The sequence below is a fragment of the Chiloscyllium punctatum genome, chromosome 7 (genome assembly GCF_047496795.1).
Source record: "Chiloscyllium punctatum isolate Juve2018m chromosome 7, sChiPun1.3, whole genome shotgun sequence".
In the NCBI taxonomy this organism is placed as follows: Eukaryota; Metazoa; Chordata; class Chondrichthyes; order Orectolobiformes; family Hemiscylliidae; genus Chiloscyllium; species Chiloscyllium punctatum.
In genome coordinates this window covers 58,548,434-58,565,094 of record NC_092745.1, presented here as the reverse complement: position 1 = coordinate 58,565,094, position 16,661 = coordinate 58,548,434, and the positions used below count along the sequence as shown (strand labels likewise).

At 42.5% G+C, this 16,661-nt stretch overlaps 1 protein-coding gene across 2 annotated transcripts in view; it reads right to left on the bottom strand.

Moving 5' to 3' along the window:
• Positions 1–16,661, bottom strand: part of LOC140479680 (protein Niban 1-like) — a 145,149-nt gene that overhangs the window by 33,761 nt on the left and 94,727 nt on the right. For both annotated transcript variants that reach the window (XM_072573665.1, XM_072573666.1), the window contains exons 6-7: positions 8,469–8,584; positions 914–1,018 (exon numbers count right to left, since the gene is read on the bottom strand). In XM_072573665.1, the coding sequence (XP_072429766.1) occupies positions 914–1,018; positions 8,469–8,584 (221 nt within the window). The remainder of the gene's footprint in view (positions 1–913; positions 1,019–8,468; positions 8,585–16,661) is intronic.

Below are 16,661 nucleotides of genomic sequence, written 5' to 3'. Positions count from 1 at the left end.
CATGGGTCACTTCTTTTATTGACAATCATTTAGATTGAACTTCATAAATTTAATTTCTGAATTCCTGCTCCCTATATTTACACTGTCAGATGCAGCTCTATAACCAGGGATCAAAGTCTTGAACCTATTTTCTGCTGTGGCTCAGTTGATAACACTCTTATCCTTGAGTCATACGATTATAGGTTCCAGTCCCAATCCAATGACCTGAGCACAAAACCTTTGCTGGAAGCACTGAAGGAGCTCTGCACTGTTGGAGATAGTCTATCAGGTGAGATATTAAACACATGTCCTATTTGCTCTCTCAGGTGGATGTAAAAAATGGAACTACCTTGAAGGAGGAGGGATCATTTAAGCCAATATTTATCTCTCAAGCAACATCACAAAAACAAATGATCAGTTAACTATTATGTTGTCATTTGTGGGATACTGCTGTATGGAAATTGGCTCTGACATTACAACAGTGACTATAATTCAAGACCATTTCATCAGCAGTAGCATGTTTGGAGATATCCTCAAGCTAAGAAAGGTGCCGTAAAATGCAAGCGGTTTCTTTGTTTAGGGTTTATGATTCCGCTGCCAGTAAAAGGAGAGTTCAATGTGGTAGCTGAAATGCTGGCCTGTGGAACTGAGTGCTGGTACAGTGGTTGCAGCTTAGTAACTAATGCAAACAAGTCACAGCTTCATGATGGATCATGTCTAAATGACTGACATACCCTATGTATCACCTGCCCATCCCTGCAGTTAGCATTAGGTTTTACTGGTAAAAACTCACCCTCCATGGCAAAATTCATAGTCACTTCAGAGCTTAAGATTGCTATTTTGATTATATTAATTCTAAGTTTGCACCATGTTATTATCATTGCACATTTAAGAAGCATTGAGTCTAGCAATGGAGCAATAGCTAGTTACATACATTGAACCATGCCTTTCGCTTTTCATTCTTCTTGCCTTTCATTTTTGGCAAGATGTCACTCTGCAGGGAAGGTAACAGTTCTTCCATCACCAAGTTGCTTAAAATCTAAAAGGGGGGGAAAAAAAACACATTTTTAATTGAATTGGCATTTTTGCTATCCATTCTAGACATGAACCAGTAGCAGGGTCTAGAAAACTGTGCCAGCAAACTTGGTATCAAGCTTCATTGAATTGTAGGCTTCCCAAAACAGGGAGTCCCAGAGTACAGGAACCAGCAGGTGGTGCAGTGAGTCCACTGTTGCATGACTGATTAATCCACCTAACATATCTGTATTGCAGTATTTACCCAAGTCCGTTGAACCTTGTATTCAGGCTCCTGTTGCTTGCCCTGCTGCAAACAGGTAGATGGGCACAAAAACAGAAGCTGCTAGCAAAGCTCAGCAGGTCTGGCATCATTTGTGCAGAGAAATCAAAGTTAACGTTTTGGGTCTTTGCTCAGAACTGATTGTCTGGTGGATTTTTCTTAAACATCATTCTCTCTAAATTATATCCATTTCTAAACTGTAATTCAACGTGCTGTTTATTTTAATTTGTCACCACACCTCCCCACCCCCCATTCAATTCTGGAACACCGCTAATCACACTGTTGGCAAAGAAATGTGGACATGGAGTGTGGTTTATCTCAGCAAATTCACACTACTGCTGCAAAGGCAACACTGTTCTTAATGGCTACACAACAGGATGACTACACAGAATCAGCTTCATCTCTTCAATCTGAATTTTCTTCCAAACCTGTAGTGAAATCCATCAGGCATTGTCCCTTTTTCTAATCAGCTCCTGGATCTTGCCAGCCAAATCAATGAACAGTTGGTAATTGCATGATATAATTTAAGCCAACACAGTTATTTATCAACCGACTGGCCAATCTGTTATGCTCTCTTTACCCCATTCCACTGAGCCTTGTGTTCAGGATCCTGTTGCTTGTCCTGCTCCAAACATGTAGAAACCCAATCTGCCCAAAATCAAAATTGAAATTCCATCCTGATACATCAACCCCTTTTCCCTTAGGCTGAAATCAAGTTCCTCAGATTCCACCTCTTTGATTAACATCAGATAAGGGAGGAGGTCAAATCAGCCACAGATCCCATCTTGATCACACTCTACTTGGAATATATGCAGGCAGTCAGTGAGAAATGTGATCACATAGCTTAATATCCTGTTAGCATGCATTATTAAAGGTCTTTTAGATGACGTAATTGAGATGACTGATAAAAGGGAGAAAGGTAAAAGAGAACAGAGGAAGAGAAGAGGTTTTAGAAGAGATGTGGTGAGTGTTGACAATTTCTATGCACTTCCATACACTGTTTTTCACAAGGTAATGCTTTTAAGACTAATATGTTCACATCAGATAAAATTTAGTTTTCATCATCAAACAGGAAAATCCAGCTTTAACCTCATGTATATAATCAATTTAATGTGTGTGTCTATATATACATACATATGAGCACGCACACATGCACGTGTGTGTTTTGGAGGGGATGGAAGAGAAAACTGAAGGGTTTTTGCCTGAAACGTCTACACTTCCTGCTCCTTGGATGCTGCCTGACCTGCTATGCTTTTCCAGCACCACACTCTCGACTTTAATCTCCAGCATTTGCAGTCCTCACTTTCGCCTAGTAACTTTGGAAGATGCTAGTCTAAGGAGCCTGAGTGAAATTCTACAGTGCACCTTGTAGATGGTATGCACATCTGCTATGGAGCCTCAGTGTTGGAAGGAGGGAATGCTTGATGATGTGTTGCCAATCAGCCTTTATCCTAGATGGTGTCAACCTTCCTGAGTGTTGTTGGAGCAGCGCTCATACCAAGTGGGCACTCCTGACTTGAGCCTTGTAGATGATGGACAGACTTTTCGGAGTCAGGAGGTGAGGTTACTCATGCAGGATTCCTGGCCTCTAAGCTGTTCTTGTAGTTATAGTATTTAAACATCTAGTCCAGTTCAGTTTCTGATCAATGGTAAGCCTTAGGGAGTTGACAGTGGAGGAGTCAGTGATAGTAATGCCATTGACTTGCCATTAAGGGGCAATTCATTAGATTCTCTCTTGTTGGAGATGTTCATTGCTGGGCACTTGTCTGGCATGTTTACTTGCTGCTTGTCAGCCCAAATCTGGATATTGTCCAGCTTTTTCTTCCATCATTAAGGATGGGAATTATTTTACAGTCTACTCATGCACTAAATTGTTTAATTGTCCACCACCATTCATAAAGGTGCAAAACTTCAATCTGATCCATTGGTTGTGGAATCCTGTCTATCATTTATTCATGGTTCATGGTGCTGGTCATGGAAATTAATCCTGTTTTGCAGCTTCTGCCAGCTAGGTTAACACCATTCAACCACAAGTGTAGGACAGAATCATCCAGTGATTGGAGGAGCAGCTACATTATTAAGTGTGGGTAGTGAACGAGTCACCAGGGGTGTTAGGTTGTCACCGAGGTCTGCGGCAGGAGCCGGCTGACCATGTGCAGAGACTGGTAAGTGGAGCCAGGGCCAGGTCCAGAAACAATCTTTTTGGTGATGCCAGTAGGGAGTCACCTTTTAGTCAAGATAGGTATCTGCCTCTGTGATAACTCCACAGAAGCTAGTATCCCATCAGCAATTATTTATTTGGACATGGGAAGTTCTCAACACTGATCCACAGAGCCAACTCTCAGAGTGAACAGGATGTCTGATGCACCTATTTATCTCTGGGAGAAAGTGAGGACTGCAGATGCTGGAGATCAGAGCTGAAAAATATGTTGCTGGAAAAGTGCAGCAGGTCAGGCAGCATCAAAGGAGCAGGAGAATCAACTTTTCGGGCATAAGCCCTTCATCTATAAAACCTGCTGCACTTTTCTAGCAACACATTTTTCAGCAGCTATTTATCTCTGTCAGCTAGGGCTCCCTGATTAGACCAAGTTAGCAGCCCCAATCAGGAAACTTATACTCCGTGAGATCCACTTGGATGATCTCATTACAATCACTACATCCCTTCCCCTCTGAGTCCAAGGCCATGGGGCATTTTGGCACAGGGTCAGGTTCCTTTGACACTGACTTAGATATGGGTGGAGTGTAAGGCACAGTAGCTCGCCTTTTGCACCAGAGCGTTTTGGAAGAAATTTATCTTCTTAAGGTGGCAGAGGTGATGGCATCTGCTGTGTCCATCTCAAAATCATAGATATTTGCATTGCTTGACTGACAGGGAGAACCCACAGGTTCCAGAACAGGAGGAAAGGCTGTTGAGGAGCGGGGCTTGTTTTCTTCCCCACCATTTGCAGTTTGCAGCTTTCACATGGTCCACATGCTTCTTCAGGACTCTCGCAGCTTCCCGAACTTCATATATCACTGGACCTGATCTCATGTCATCCACGCGTCTTACCCAGGCAGGCCATTCCCATGGTTCCTAGACCAACGTTTGTCCCCTGAAGTTAACCGTCTCTCTCACTTAATGGAGTCTTGTGTCCGGCATTGGCTTTCCTGATGCTGTTTCAGCCACAAAACCCCAGGTCTGGGAACGAGATTTAACCCGGTGCAGAATCTTCTCCCCATCAGCAACTCTGCTGGACCTATCCCTATGGTTGCATGAGGGGTGATTTCATAATCAAATGGGAACCGGGACAGTTTGTTATTGAGTGAAGTTGTCGGCCGTTTCTTTAACGTGAAAAAGTGTGGCACTGGAAGAACAAAGCTGGTCAGGCAATGTCCAATGAGCAGGAGAGTTGATGTTTCAAGCATAAGCTCTTCATCAGGAATGTCACCTGACTGGCTTTGCTTTTCCAGCACCATACTTTTTGACTCTGATCTCCCGCCTCTGCAATCCTCAGTTTCTCCCAGCCGTTTCTTCAAGTTTGCCTTCAAAGTTTGGACTGCTCTTTCTGCCAGGCCATTGGTGATGGCTGGTATGGAGCAGTCCTTACATGAGGAATATCATTCGACTTTAGGAAATACTCAAATTCCCTGTTCGTAAATGTTGGGGGGTATTTTTGTGACCAACACTTCCAGAATTCCATGTATTGCAAAAGATGTGTGCAGTTTTTCTATCGTCATCTATCAGTTGACGAATGAACTCTATGCACATCCAGCTCCTTTGAGTGGGTGTCCACAATGACTAAGAACATTGAGCCCTTGAAAGGACCTGCATAGTCGACCTCTAACAGAGTGCAGGTAGCCGAATGTGGGGGAGTTGTTAGCAGTAATTTTTGTCCTTTGGGCGGTCCAAAACCTGTTGATCTTCCAGCTGAAGGAGTTGATCCCGACTGAGTGTTGCGGACTGGCACACTCCAAGATCCAGGACTACGTGTTGAGGGATGCGCTGAAGCTTGGGGCAGCTGCCACCAAGGCACAGTGGGGAAAGACCACCGTGTAACATCTGCCCGCCTAAGAAGAACAGGGGGCCCACCCAGTCATTTGGTCTCCGCTGACACCACAGCAGAAGAGCTGAATAGTAAATGTACAGACTTGTAGATAGGAAAAATACATTTCGATGTCTGTATGTAAAGCAATGTAATGTGTGCATAAGAATGGCATGGCCAATTGTATGGAGATCCAAATAATTTTATGAATAAAGTATATTTTTGAAATTAAAAAAATTTGTCCTTGTGAACATTCTGGGCATGGCCCCACCAATGCAGCTTTGCCTGCATCCAGTCCTGGACACCAGACATAACTCCTTACCAACATCTTCATTTTGGAAACCCCAGGATGGACCTGGTAGAGTTCAGCCAGTATCTGGCAGCGACCTTTGCTCAGGACAATCATTCTTGCTCTCCATAATAACATGCCGTCCTCTATAGTGATCTGTTCTCTCTGAGTCCAAAAAGGTTTCAGTTCTGATTGAGACGGCCCTTCGGTTTCCCGATTACATTGTTACAGTCACTGCAGCCTCCTTCAGAGAACAGGAAGGCCGGAAAAGTCCTGGGCCCACCCAGAGCTTTTCTTGAGGTAGTGCTACCAGTCAGCCTGATACAACAGCACTATCTTATTCACAGAGAAAGGACTAATTTATTAAACAATATAGAGGCATAGCGTCCCACAACACGAAGACAGGCCTTTTGGACCAACTGATCCATTCCGACCAAACTGTCCATCAATGCTGACCCCATTTCCCTGTACTTGGTCCATATCCTTCTAAACCTTTCCTATTCATGTGTTTGTCCAAATGCCTTTTAAATATTGTTAATGTACCTGCCTCAACCACAGGCAACTCATTCCATATTATACCGCCCTCTGTGTAAAAAGGTTGCCCCTCAGGTTCTCTTTTATTCTTTCCCCTCTAACTTTAAACTGATGCCCACTAGTCCTTGATTCCCCAACTCTGGGAAAAAAGACTGAGTGCATTCATGCTATCCATGCCTCTCATGATCTTATGTACTCCTCAAGATGTCCCCTCAGTCTCTTATGCTCATGCATGCTATAGGTTCGACGATCAGCTCTTGCAAGAGATTCTACCTCCAGTACACAAAGGTCACATTTACTGGTATTAGTGCTGAAAATGCAACTGATAGCACAGGGAGACCTGCTCAGGTGGAATAGAAAGATGTTTTGAGTAAAAACAAAACTGGAAAAGAGCCACCTAATCTGGACTGGTATTGACACCAAGTATCAAATCACTGATCAGACACCTCCAATATGCTGATCAGATCCTAAAAATACTTTTGATAGCTATGAGTAATCTAGACAAAATTATAGGTGACAAAAGAGAGACACTTGAGCTGAAGCCCTAAGTTCTGGAATTCTGTCCCATCCATTTTTCCACCTCCTTCTTTAGGGAAATATTTAAATGCTACGTCTTGGACCAAGCTTTTGAGAAGCAGTCCAATTGGTCCCTTTTTTAGCTTGGTGAATTTATTTGGATTTTTTTTGAAACCATGTTTAGGTTTTATTTAAATAGACCTTGCTCATACCCTTAAAAGGCAGTTAGACTGGAGGATAATGAAGCAGAATTAGACTATTCGGCCCAACGAGTCTGTTCTGCTATTCAATCATGACTGATATGTTTCTCAACTACAGTCATCTGTATTTGCTTTCCTAACTGCCAACTGAACGTGTATATTCACCTTTGCAGAGTCCTTGATTAAGGTTTCTGAGTCCTTTTGTTCCAGTCTTCTGAAGCCTTTCCCCATTTAGAAAATAATCTATGCCTCTATTCTTTCTACCAAGTGCATACCCTCACACTTTCCCACATTGTATTCCAGCTGCCACTTCTTTGCTCACACTCCTAGCCTGTCCAAATCCTTCTGCAGCCTCCCCGCTTCCTCAACACTACCTGTCCTTCCACCTATCTTTGTATCATCTGCAAACTTCGCAACAATGTCCTTTGTCCAGACTGTTAATGTATAATGTGGCTAACTGGTCCCAACACTGACCCCTGTGGATTCCACTAGTCACCAGCTGCCATCCTGAAAAAGACCTCTTTATGCCCACTACTGCCTTCTGCCAGTCAGCCAATCCTCTAGTCATGCCAGTAACCACCACCAACATCATAACTCTTATCCTACCTAGCACAGCGTCCTGTGTGGCACCTTGTAAGAGCATTCTGGAAATCCAAATAGATCAAGTCCACGGGCTCTCTTTTGTCTAACTTGCTCATTACCCCTCAAATGGTTTGAACAGAGTTGTCAGGCATGACCTCCCTTTGATGAACCTGTGCTGACTCAGCTCTATTTACCATGCAATTCCAAGTACTTCGCAATTCCATCCTTAAAGATAGACTCTAAAATCTTACAATGATGGAGGTCATCTTCTACCTCCCTCTCTTCTTAAACAGAAGCATTACATTAGCTATTTCCCAGTCCTCTGTGACCCTTCTTTACTCCAGTGACTCCTGAAAGATCACCACCCATGCTTTACAATCTCCTCAGCTATCTCCTTCAGATTGTCCAACCAGTCTGAATGATTTATTCACCTTCAGCTTCCCCAGCACCTTCTCCTTAGTGATGGCCACTACATTCAACTCTGCATTCAACTCTTTAAGTTCTAGTATGTTGCTGGTATCTTCCACTGTAAAAACTAATGCAAAATTTCTGTGCAATTCCTCTGCTGTTTCTTTGTTCCCTACTACTACCTGTTGATAAGATGTAGTTGTTTTAAAACTGGAACACTGCGGACTTGTGTCACTGAACAGGAAAGCTATATCTTAGTGTAATTACACAACCATAAAATATATGCAAATACATTTACAAGGGATTCATTGTAGAAGGCATGCTTGTAGATTAATGTGGCCCCAGTCCTAACCAGATTGAGATCTTGTATTTTGCATATTTTTACCTGCCATAAAACCTTTAAAACTATATTATTGTTTCACAGCTTTTCTTACATTTTTCTTCCATTCTTGCACATATACATACATAGCACGAAACCATTCAGAGCAACAAGTAAAATAGATGGTCTAAACAATAAAAAAGTCTGGGAGAGAAAGACTGAGCACATTCTGGGAACATGAGCAGATACAGAGAAATGGTGCATGGGGCTGATGTTAATGACATTAGATTGCAGTGTTGTTTATTATTCATGACAGACTCACCAATGCTTCATTGCCATGGTTCATTTCCCAGGACCCATAGTGGCCTTTTTCCTGCCTGAAGAATTGAATGGCTTCTGAAAATGCTTGGACTTCAAACGAACTCTGTTCTGCAAACTCTGAATTCAAAATAAAAGGTAGTTATCATAGAGGCATAGAGTCATAAATCCTATTAGGTCTACACCAACCTTCCTTCACTATTCTTGCTTTCAGGCATTTGGCCCTGTAAGTTACAACATTTCATGAGCTCATCCAAGTGCTTTTAAAGGTTTATGAGGTTTTCTGCCTTTTCTGCATTCCCAGGCAGGGTATTCTAGTTTCCTACCACCTTCTGGGTAAAATGTTTTTTCTCAAATCCTCCTGCCTTTCACCATAAAAATTATTCCCTTTTGTTCTTGATCCTTCAACTAAGGGGAACAGCTGCTTCTTATCCACCCTGTCCATGCCTCTCAATGTTGTACACCTCAATCAGGTCCCCTTTCAGCTTTCTCTGCGCAAAAGAAAATAACCTGAGCCTATCCATCCTCTCTTCACAGCTAAACTGTTCCATCCCAGGCAACATCCTGCTGAATCTCCCCTGCAATCCTGACTCCCCGGCAATCACATCTTTCCTATAATTTGGTGATCAGAACTGCACACATTACTCCAGCATGCAAGTGCCAAAGCTTTCCAAAGGGTATGAGGAGCTATGGGGATTGAGTAGGGAAGATAGCTTGGAGTGGCTGGCATGACAGGGGGTCAAGTGGGAGGCTAGAGCCTGGTATTGGGGTGCATGAGGGGCCATGGGAGGGTAGATCAGGGACAAGGACTGGTGACAAAGTCATAGTGGGGCACAGCCTGGCATAGGGACATTAGAAAGACATTTTGCACTCAAATTTCAAAAGGTTCCCTCATGCAGACTGTGGATTACATCAGCTCTGCATTACCATGAATGACAACACTTTAAAAACTGTCCCAACTCCATGCAAATTGCAAGGCCCACCTAGCTCCTTCATAGAATGGATCAGATTGGATGTGAAGACAGTGGGTGCGTAACTTAAAACAGCCTGTGCCCTCAGAAGACCTCTGTGAAAATCAGAAACCCCAGAAATGAGGACACAAATTTATCTGTGTGGTGTTTGTGTATTCTCCCTGTGTCTGCATAGGTTTCCTTTGGGTGCTCTGGTTTCCCTCCACACTCCAAAAATGTGCAGGTTAGGTGGATTGGCAATTGGAAATTGCTCCATAGTGTCCAGGGATGTGTAGGTTAAGTGGATTAGTGATGAGATATGCAGGGTTACTGGGATAGGGTAGGGAGTGGGTCTGTGTGGGATGCTCCTTAGAGGGTCGGTATGAACTTGATGGGTTGAATGGCTTGTTTCCAGACTGCAGGGATTCTATGATTTCTATGAAGTGTGTCACATGTCATTTTTAAAAGGGTCCAGAATTATCCTAACTTTGAAGAAAAATACAGACTGATGTGTTCTAGAGTCAGATGCAAAGGGAAGAGATGATATAAAAACAATGAGGGAAGATGTACAAATTAAGAAATGTCAACAACAGTTGAAGAAATTAAAAGGAGGTCAAAATGTTCTGGATCATTTTGTACAATATAATATAGTTATCCACTGACTCCCACTGAGAATGAATAATATATTAAACGACATCATAAGATCGTGGATAAGATTGCTGATAGATGTTTACCTCATTTTAATTTGTCACTGTTCCCTTTCTATGAAACAGGTCAGCATGACATTTCCCAGTTAAAATAAAGTAGTTAGAGAAATTGAATGGAATGCTCTGCTGAAAAAGTACATGTTCAGAGTGCTGAGAGCGAACCCCACTATCACCAGGCGTTGAACATTTAATATTGTTCCAGCTTCATCTACGGACTGTGCCACTCCCAAATTTTAAAGATCCTTTGTGGCCTCTATCTACCATGGCTTCTCCTGTGACTTGGATTGTCTTAATTGCTTGTCTTTGCTGATGGCAGAATACCATCACCATCTACATCATCATCGTCGTGATTAACCTGTTTGTCTTCCATTATCCGACAGTGTTGAAATGAATGAAACTAAAAGCATCCTGAAGATCATGAGAGACACATTGTTCACGGTGCTCGATTAATTCCGTGTAGTTAACATGAATCTGCTCTAAGTTCCTCTCCACAGGCTGCTCACTATCTCACTGAGTTCACAAACAGAAGCACAAGTAGTAACATGATCACATTATTAGGTGTGTCTGTTATGGAGTAGCCTTTTGTGAGCTGCGTATCGGGAAACACTAAAATGACTTCTGTGGCATCACTCTTCCACAGTTAAACTGCCTGCCATCTCTATTCTTCTGGAAATTGATTCAGCAAATGGAGAAATATACAGAAAATTAGCTCTCCATAAAACCAAGTAGCTCTCCGACAAGCTTTTACACAATTAGGTTCTCAAGGATAACAATTCATAACATGAACCAACTCAGTTTGTACCGCAACAATAGACTCTACAGAATTGGATATTTGCCCCTGAAACTCTAACAGCTCTATTAGGACACAGAATGAAAAAGAATAGAGAGTGAGAAACTTGATTATGAGTAGATTCCCTACAGTACGGAAACAGGCCCTTTGGCCCAACAAGCCTATGGCTACCCCTTTGGTCTGGAGGAAGTGGGAGGATTCGAAGGAGAAATTGTTGAGGGCGAGGTAGCTATGGGCACCCGTGTGGGCCCCCGCTATGCCTGTCTATTTGTCGGTTATGTCGAACAGTCTATCTTCCGTAGTTACACCGGCACCACACCCCATGTCTTCCTCCACTACATTGATAACTGCATCAGTGCCACCTCGTTCTCCAGCGAGGAGGTTGAGCAGTTCATCAACTTCACCAACACATTCCACCCTGACCTTAACTTCACCTGGACCATCTCTGACACCTTCTCCCCTTCCTGGGCCTCTCCATTTCCATTAATGACGACCGACTTGACACTGACATTTTTTACGAACCCACTGACTCCCACAGCTACCTGGATTACACCTCTTCCCACCCTACCTCCTGCAAAAATGTCATTCCGTATTCCCAATTCCTCTGCCTCCGCCATATCTGCTCCCAGGAGGACCAGTTCCATCACGTAACACACCAGATAGCCTCCTTCTTTAGAGACCGCAATTTCCCTTCTCACGTGGTTGAAGATGCCCTCCAATGCATCTCATCCACATACCGCACCTTCGCCTCAAACCCCACCCCTCCAACTGTAACAAGGACAGAACCCCCCCAGTCCTCACTTTCCACCCTACCAAACTTCGCATTAAACATATCATCCACCGACATTTCCGCTATCTCCAAACGGATCCCACTACCAGAGATATATTTCCCTCCCCACCCATTTCCGCTTACCCCAAAGACTGCTCCCTCAGTGACTACCTGGTCAGGTCCACGCCCCCCCAACAACCCACCCTCCCATCCTGGCACCTTCCCCTGCCACCGCAGAAAATGCAAAACCTGGGTCACACCTCCTCCCTCACCTCCATCCCAAAGGAGCCTTCCACATCCATCAAAGTTTCACCTGCACATCCACCAATGTCATTTATTGTATCCGTTGCTCCCGATGCGGTGTCCTCTACATTGGGGAGATTGGACGTGTCATAGCAGAGCGCTTTAGGGAACATCTCTGGGACACCCGCACCAATCAACCACACTGCCCCATGGCCCAACTCCTCCTCCCACTCTGCCGAGGACATGCAGGTCCTGGGCCTCCTCCACTGCCATTCCCTCACCACCTGATGCATGGAGGATGAACGCCTCATCTTTCTCCTCAGAACACTTCAACCCCAGGGCATAAATGTGGACTTCACCAGTTCCCTCATTTCCCCTCCCCCCACCTTACCCCATTTCCAACCTTCCTCATCCACATACCGCACCTTCGCCTCAAACCCCACCCCTCCAACTGTAACAAGGACAGAACCCCCCAGAACCCACCATCCTCATGATCATGATCGACCTGACAATCTCCCTTCCCATCTATCCACTCCACCCTCCCCTCTGACCTATCACCTCCATCCCCACCCCCATTCACCTATTGTACTCTTTGCTACCTTCTCCCAAACCGGCCCCCCCTGACCCCGCCATTTATCTTTCCACCCTGGAGGCTTCCTGCCTCTATTCCTGATGAAGGGCTTTTGCCCAAAACGTCGATCTTCCTGCTCCTCAGATGCTGCCTGACCTGCTGTGCTTTTCCAGCACCACTCTGATCTAAACTCTGATTTCCAGTATCTGCAGTCCTCACTTTTGCCTACCATGTTTAGCATAGCCAATTCACCTGACCTGCACATCTTTGGATTGTGGGAGGAAACCGGAGCACCTGGAGGAAATGCACACAGACAAAGGGAGAACGTGCAAACTCCCCACAGACAGTCACCAGAGGCTGGAATCGAACCCGGATCCCTGGTGCTGTGAGGCAGCAGAGCTAATCATTGAGTCACTGTGCCACCCTCTTTTCTCAGATACCTGAGCAGTCAATGTGACCTCCAGGGCACACTTGCTTACTAAATGCCAGATGTTTGTTCCACCTGTCCTACCGATAACAGCAGAAAAAAAACAGTCCAGTGCTTGCACCTGCAACAGTAGATAGATTTAATGATTATGTAGAAAGATGCATAACACATGATGTGAGTCCCTTGATGGAAGTTAAAATATTCCTCACTGATAAGCTGCCTGGTGAAGTTTAGGAGACATCTGCATCTCATTGGTCTCATCTAAATGAAACCCAGTACAATACCAAGTCAGCCTTGGGCCTAGCCATTCCAGTGCAGAGATTCTTTTCTGCATCCAGTCTGCCAGTATGGCCAATACAGACCAATCTCTCGGTCCAGAGTGTAATGGGTCATATCTAATTTGAAGGTTGTTCTCTATGAAAATAAGAGAACAATGATGCATCTTTCTTTCTGAAGCACCATAATCAAAATCTACATCAGTATTTCAAAGAAAATGTAAAGTTCTTTAGCTTGTCATAAGTACAATGTCCTTTAAGATGTAATGACCTTGGTGACAGTAAGTTAAATACAGGCCTGTTTGTCGTGGTTACAGAATGTGTGTGTAGGCTGAAGATAAGCCTGTGGTTTACTCCGAAGCAAGTGAATGATCCAACTCAATAAGATTGGATCATCCATGTTTACAGTAAAGTAACAGACTATCGAGACCAAAAGCAGGGCCAATGTGTCTAACAGTAACTAATCTGGAGCTCATCTGGATTTTAAAGGCACACACTGATTGCCAAATTTAGTTATGTTAAATAATATAGCTCTGGATTCACTCAATTTCTTTAAGTTTATAAATACACTTCTATTTAGCACAGACATTTTGCAGTACATTCTCACTCTCCATCTGAGAGCGAGAGGTTTGGGTCAAAAATCATGAAATGTTTCATCCTTTGAGTTTCATCCTCAAAGCAGTGAACAAAATTTGGGTAAATGCCTTGTTCAGCTACCATGGGACAAAGTGCCACGACAAACAGAAGTGATTGCAGAATTGAATGCTTCAAAGAGAGTGTTAAAGTTGAGAATTTGGTGTGTGTGTGATCAATATATTTCTCAAGGTCAAATTTAGTTTAATCTTTAGAATTTGATTAAGAGCTAAAACCTGTCAAAGATACCAATGACATAGGTCCCCAGACCCAAAAGGAACGAAAACGAAGAAAACAAAAAAAGAAGAAGTCCCAAAGGAAAAAGAAGAAAAAAAGATAGCCAATGGAAGCAGACGAACCTCAGGCACAGCCCACCTACACAGTGGCCATAAGTGTTGATTCAATGGAAACACAGGGTCATGATGGTCTTGACAGGGCGGGAGTGGAATGGGTGTTTCCTGTAGTGAGAAATCTATAGATCGAGGGTGCCATTTAAACTAAAGGAGTGCTCCTTTCAAGATAATGATGAGAAGAATTTTTTTCCCCCAGAGGGTCACGTGTCTTTAGAACAGTATTTCATCTCTATCGTTGATTACATTTAAAGGCAAAGATGGGTTGATTCTTAGTGAGCAACAGGAGGTGAAATATTACCAGTGGTAGGCAGGAACATAAAGTTGAAGGTTACAATCAGATCAGCCATGATCTTATGAAATATTCACGTGGGTTTGAAGGATTAGATGGACTGATTCTGCTCATAACTCATACGTATCCATGTAAGAAGTCCCAAGATAATTTTTAAACCTTGATGAGGGCAGCAAGGAGGTATATGCTGGCATAGCTACTTTGTCCATTCTGTTCCCTATCTCTATCCTACCTGCCACAAGTGGTGAGTAGCCAACTGATCTTGTTAAAGGCCTATTTAGGTTTGTCACCAGGGGCTGAACGTAAACTTCCAAATTAAAAGCTATTTCATCTCTAGTATTATGCAATGAGATAGGATTAATTAGACATCCCATTAAAACTCCTCTGGGAGTATAATGTTCAATTACATACTGAACTTGAGAGTGACATTCCTATCCAAGGAATCTTCCATTTAAATAACTACATGGGTATGAGAGATGGCTAGATCAGGTTTATTGTGCAAATCAATTGAAATATTTGGCAATAAATAAGCAATTGGAAACATTTAAAGAAAATAATTAAATTTTGAATAAAATGCCATAAAGCAAAATCCCAGCATAATGAAACATTGATAGCTCATTAGGCAACTTTAGATTGCAGCAGATTTTAAGATTTGCCTCATAATGTTGTAAAAAATAATAGTAAGCCTGAGAATGGAAAAAAAATTAGAAATTATCAAAGGCAAAAACAATGTTCGTAAACATTGAAAGAATTGAATATATGTGGAAACTAGCCAGGAATATAAAATAGATAAGAAATTTTGCATAGTATACAAAAAGGAAGAGAGTAGCTAAAGTAAAACTTGGAGGCACAGAGAGAGAGAGAGAGAGAACATAAATTATCACAGGGAATGAGGAAATAGCAAAGTTGCTGAACAAATACTTTCTATCTGCCTTCACAGTAGAAGGCACAAATTATAGGAGAGAAGTAAAGGTAACCAAGGGATAATAAGAGTGAGAAACTTAAAGTAATATCTGCAGAGAAAACGTATTAGAATAAGTTAGGAGACTAAAAGCCAACAAAACTCCAGAATCTTAATATCTATGCTAGACTTTTGAAAGACTGATTACAAGAACAAAATCTCTAGAATCCAGAGGATTGGAAATTAGCAAATGTCACATAGCTATTCAAACAAGGAGGAGGAGAGAGAATAGGGAATTGTAGGCCTGTCTAGCTAATATCAGTTCTTGGGACAATGTTGGAATCTATTCCAAGGAAGTCTTAACAATGTACATAAGAATCATAATATTATCATACAGAGTTAACATTGTTTTAGAAAGAGGAAATGGTGTTCCTAAAGATATAACAAACAGATAAGATTAAGAAGAGAAAGGAAGTTGATTTTACAAAGGCACTTAATAAATGGCAAGTGAAAGGTTAATATGCGAGGTTTATTCATTTGGGGTAATATATTAGTATGGATGGAGGATTGATTAACAGGCATGAAGTAGAGAGTATAGATAAATGGGGCATTTTTAAGTTGATAGGCTATATCTAATGGATTGCTATGAGAATCAGTGCTGTAGCTTAGCTTTTTAAAATTTATATTTAGCTTAATGTATCCAAGTTTGCTGACAATGCAAAGTGGAACTGTAATATGTGAAAAAGATGCAAAAAAAAGCTGTAAAGCAATGTACAAGGTAAGTGAGTGGACAACAAAGTGGCAATAGAGCATAAGATGAGGAAGTGAGACATTATTCATTTTGGTAGTAAGAATAGAGGCAATACATATTTTTAAATGGGTGGAACTTTTAAATGTTCGTGTTCAGTGAGAACTGAGTGCATTTGTTCAAGACACAAAGTTCACATGCAGGTACAGAGATTAATTAGGAAGGCAAATGGCATCTTTGACCGTATTGCAAGTGGATTGAAGTCCAGGATTAGATAAGTCTTTTTTGCAGTTTCCTACGGCACTGGTGAAACCATCACATGGAATATCATGTACAGTTTTGGTCTTCTAATTTAGGGAGGGATAAACTTACATGGGAAGCAGTCCAGAGAAGGTTCATTAAGTTGTTTCTGTGATGAAAGGTTTGTCTTATGGTCTTAGGTTGATCAGGCTGGGCATATTCAAATTGGATTTTAGAAGAATGAAATATGCAAGACTTTGAGGAGGCTTACTCGGATATTGCCCTTATTGGGGGAGAGTAC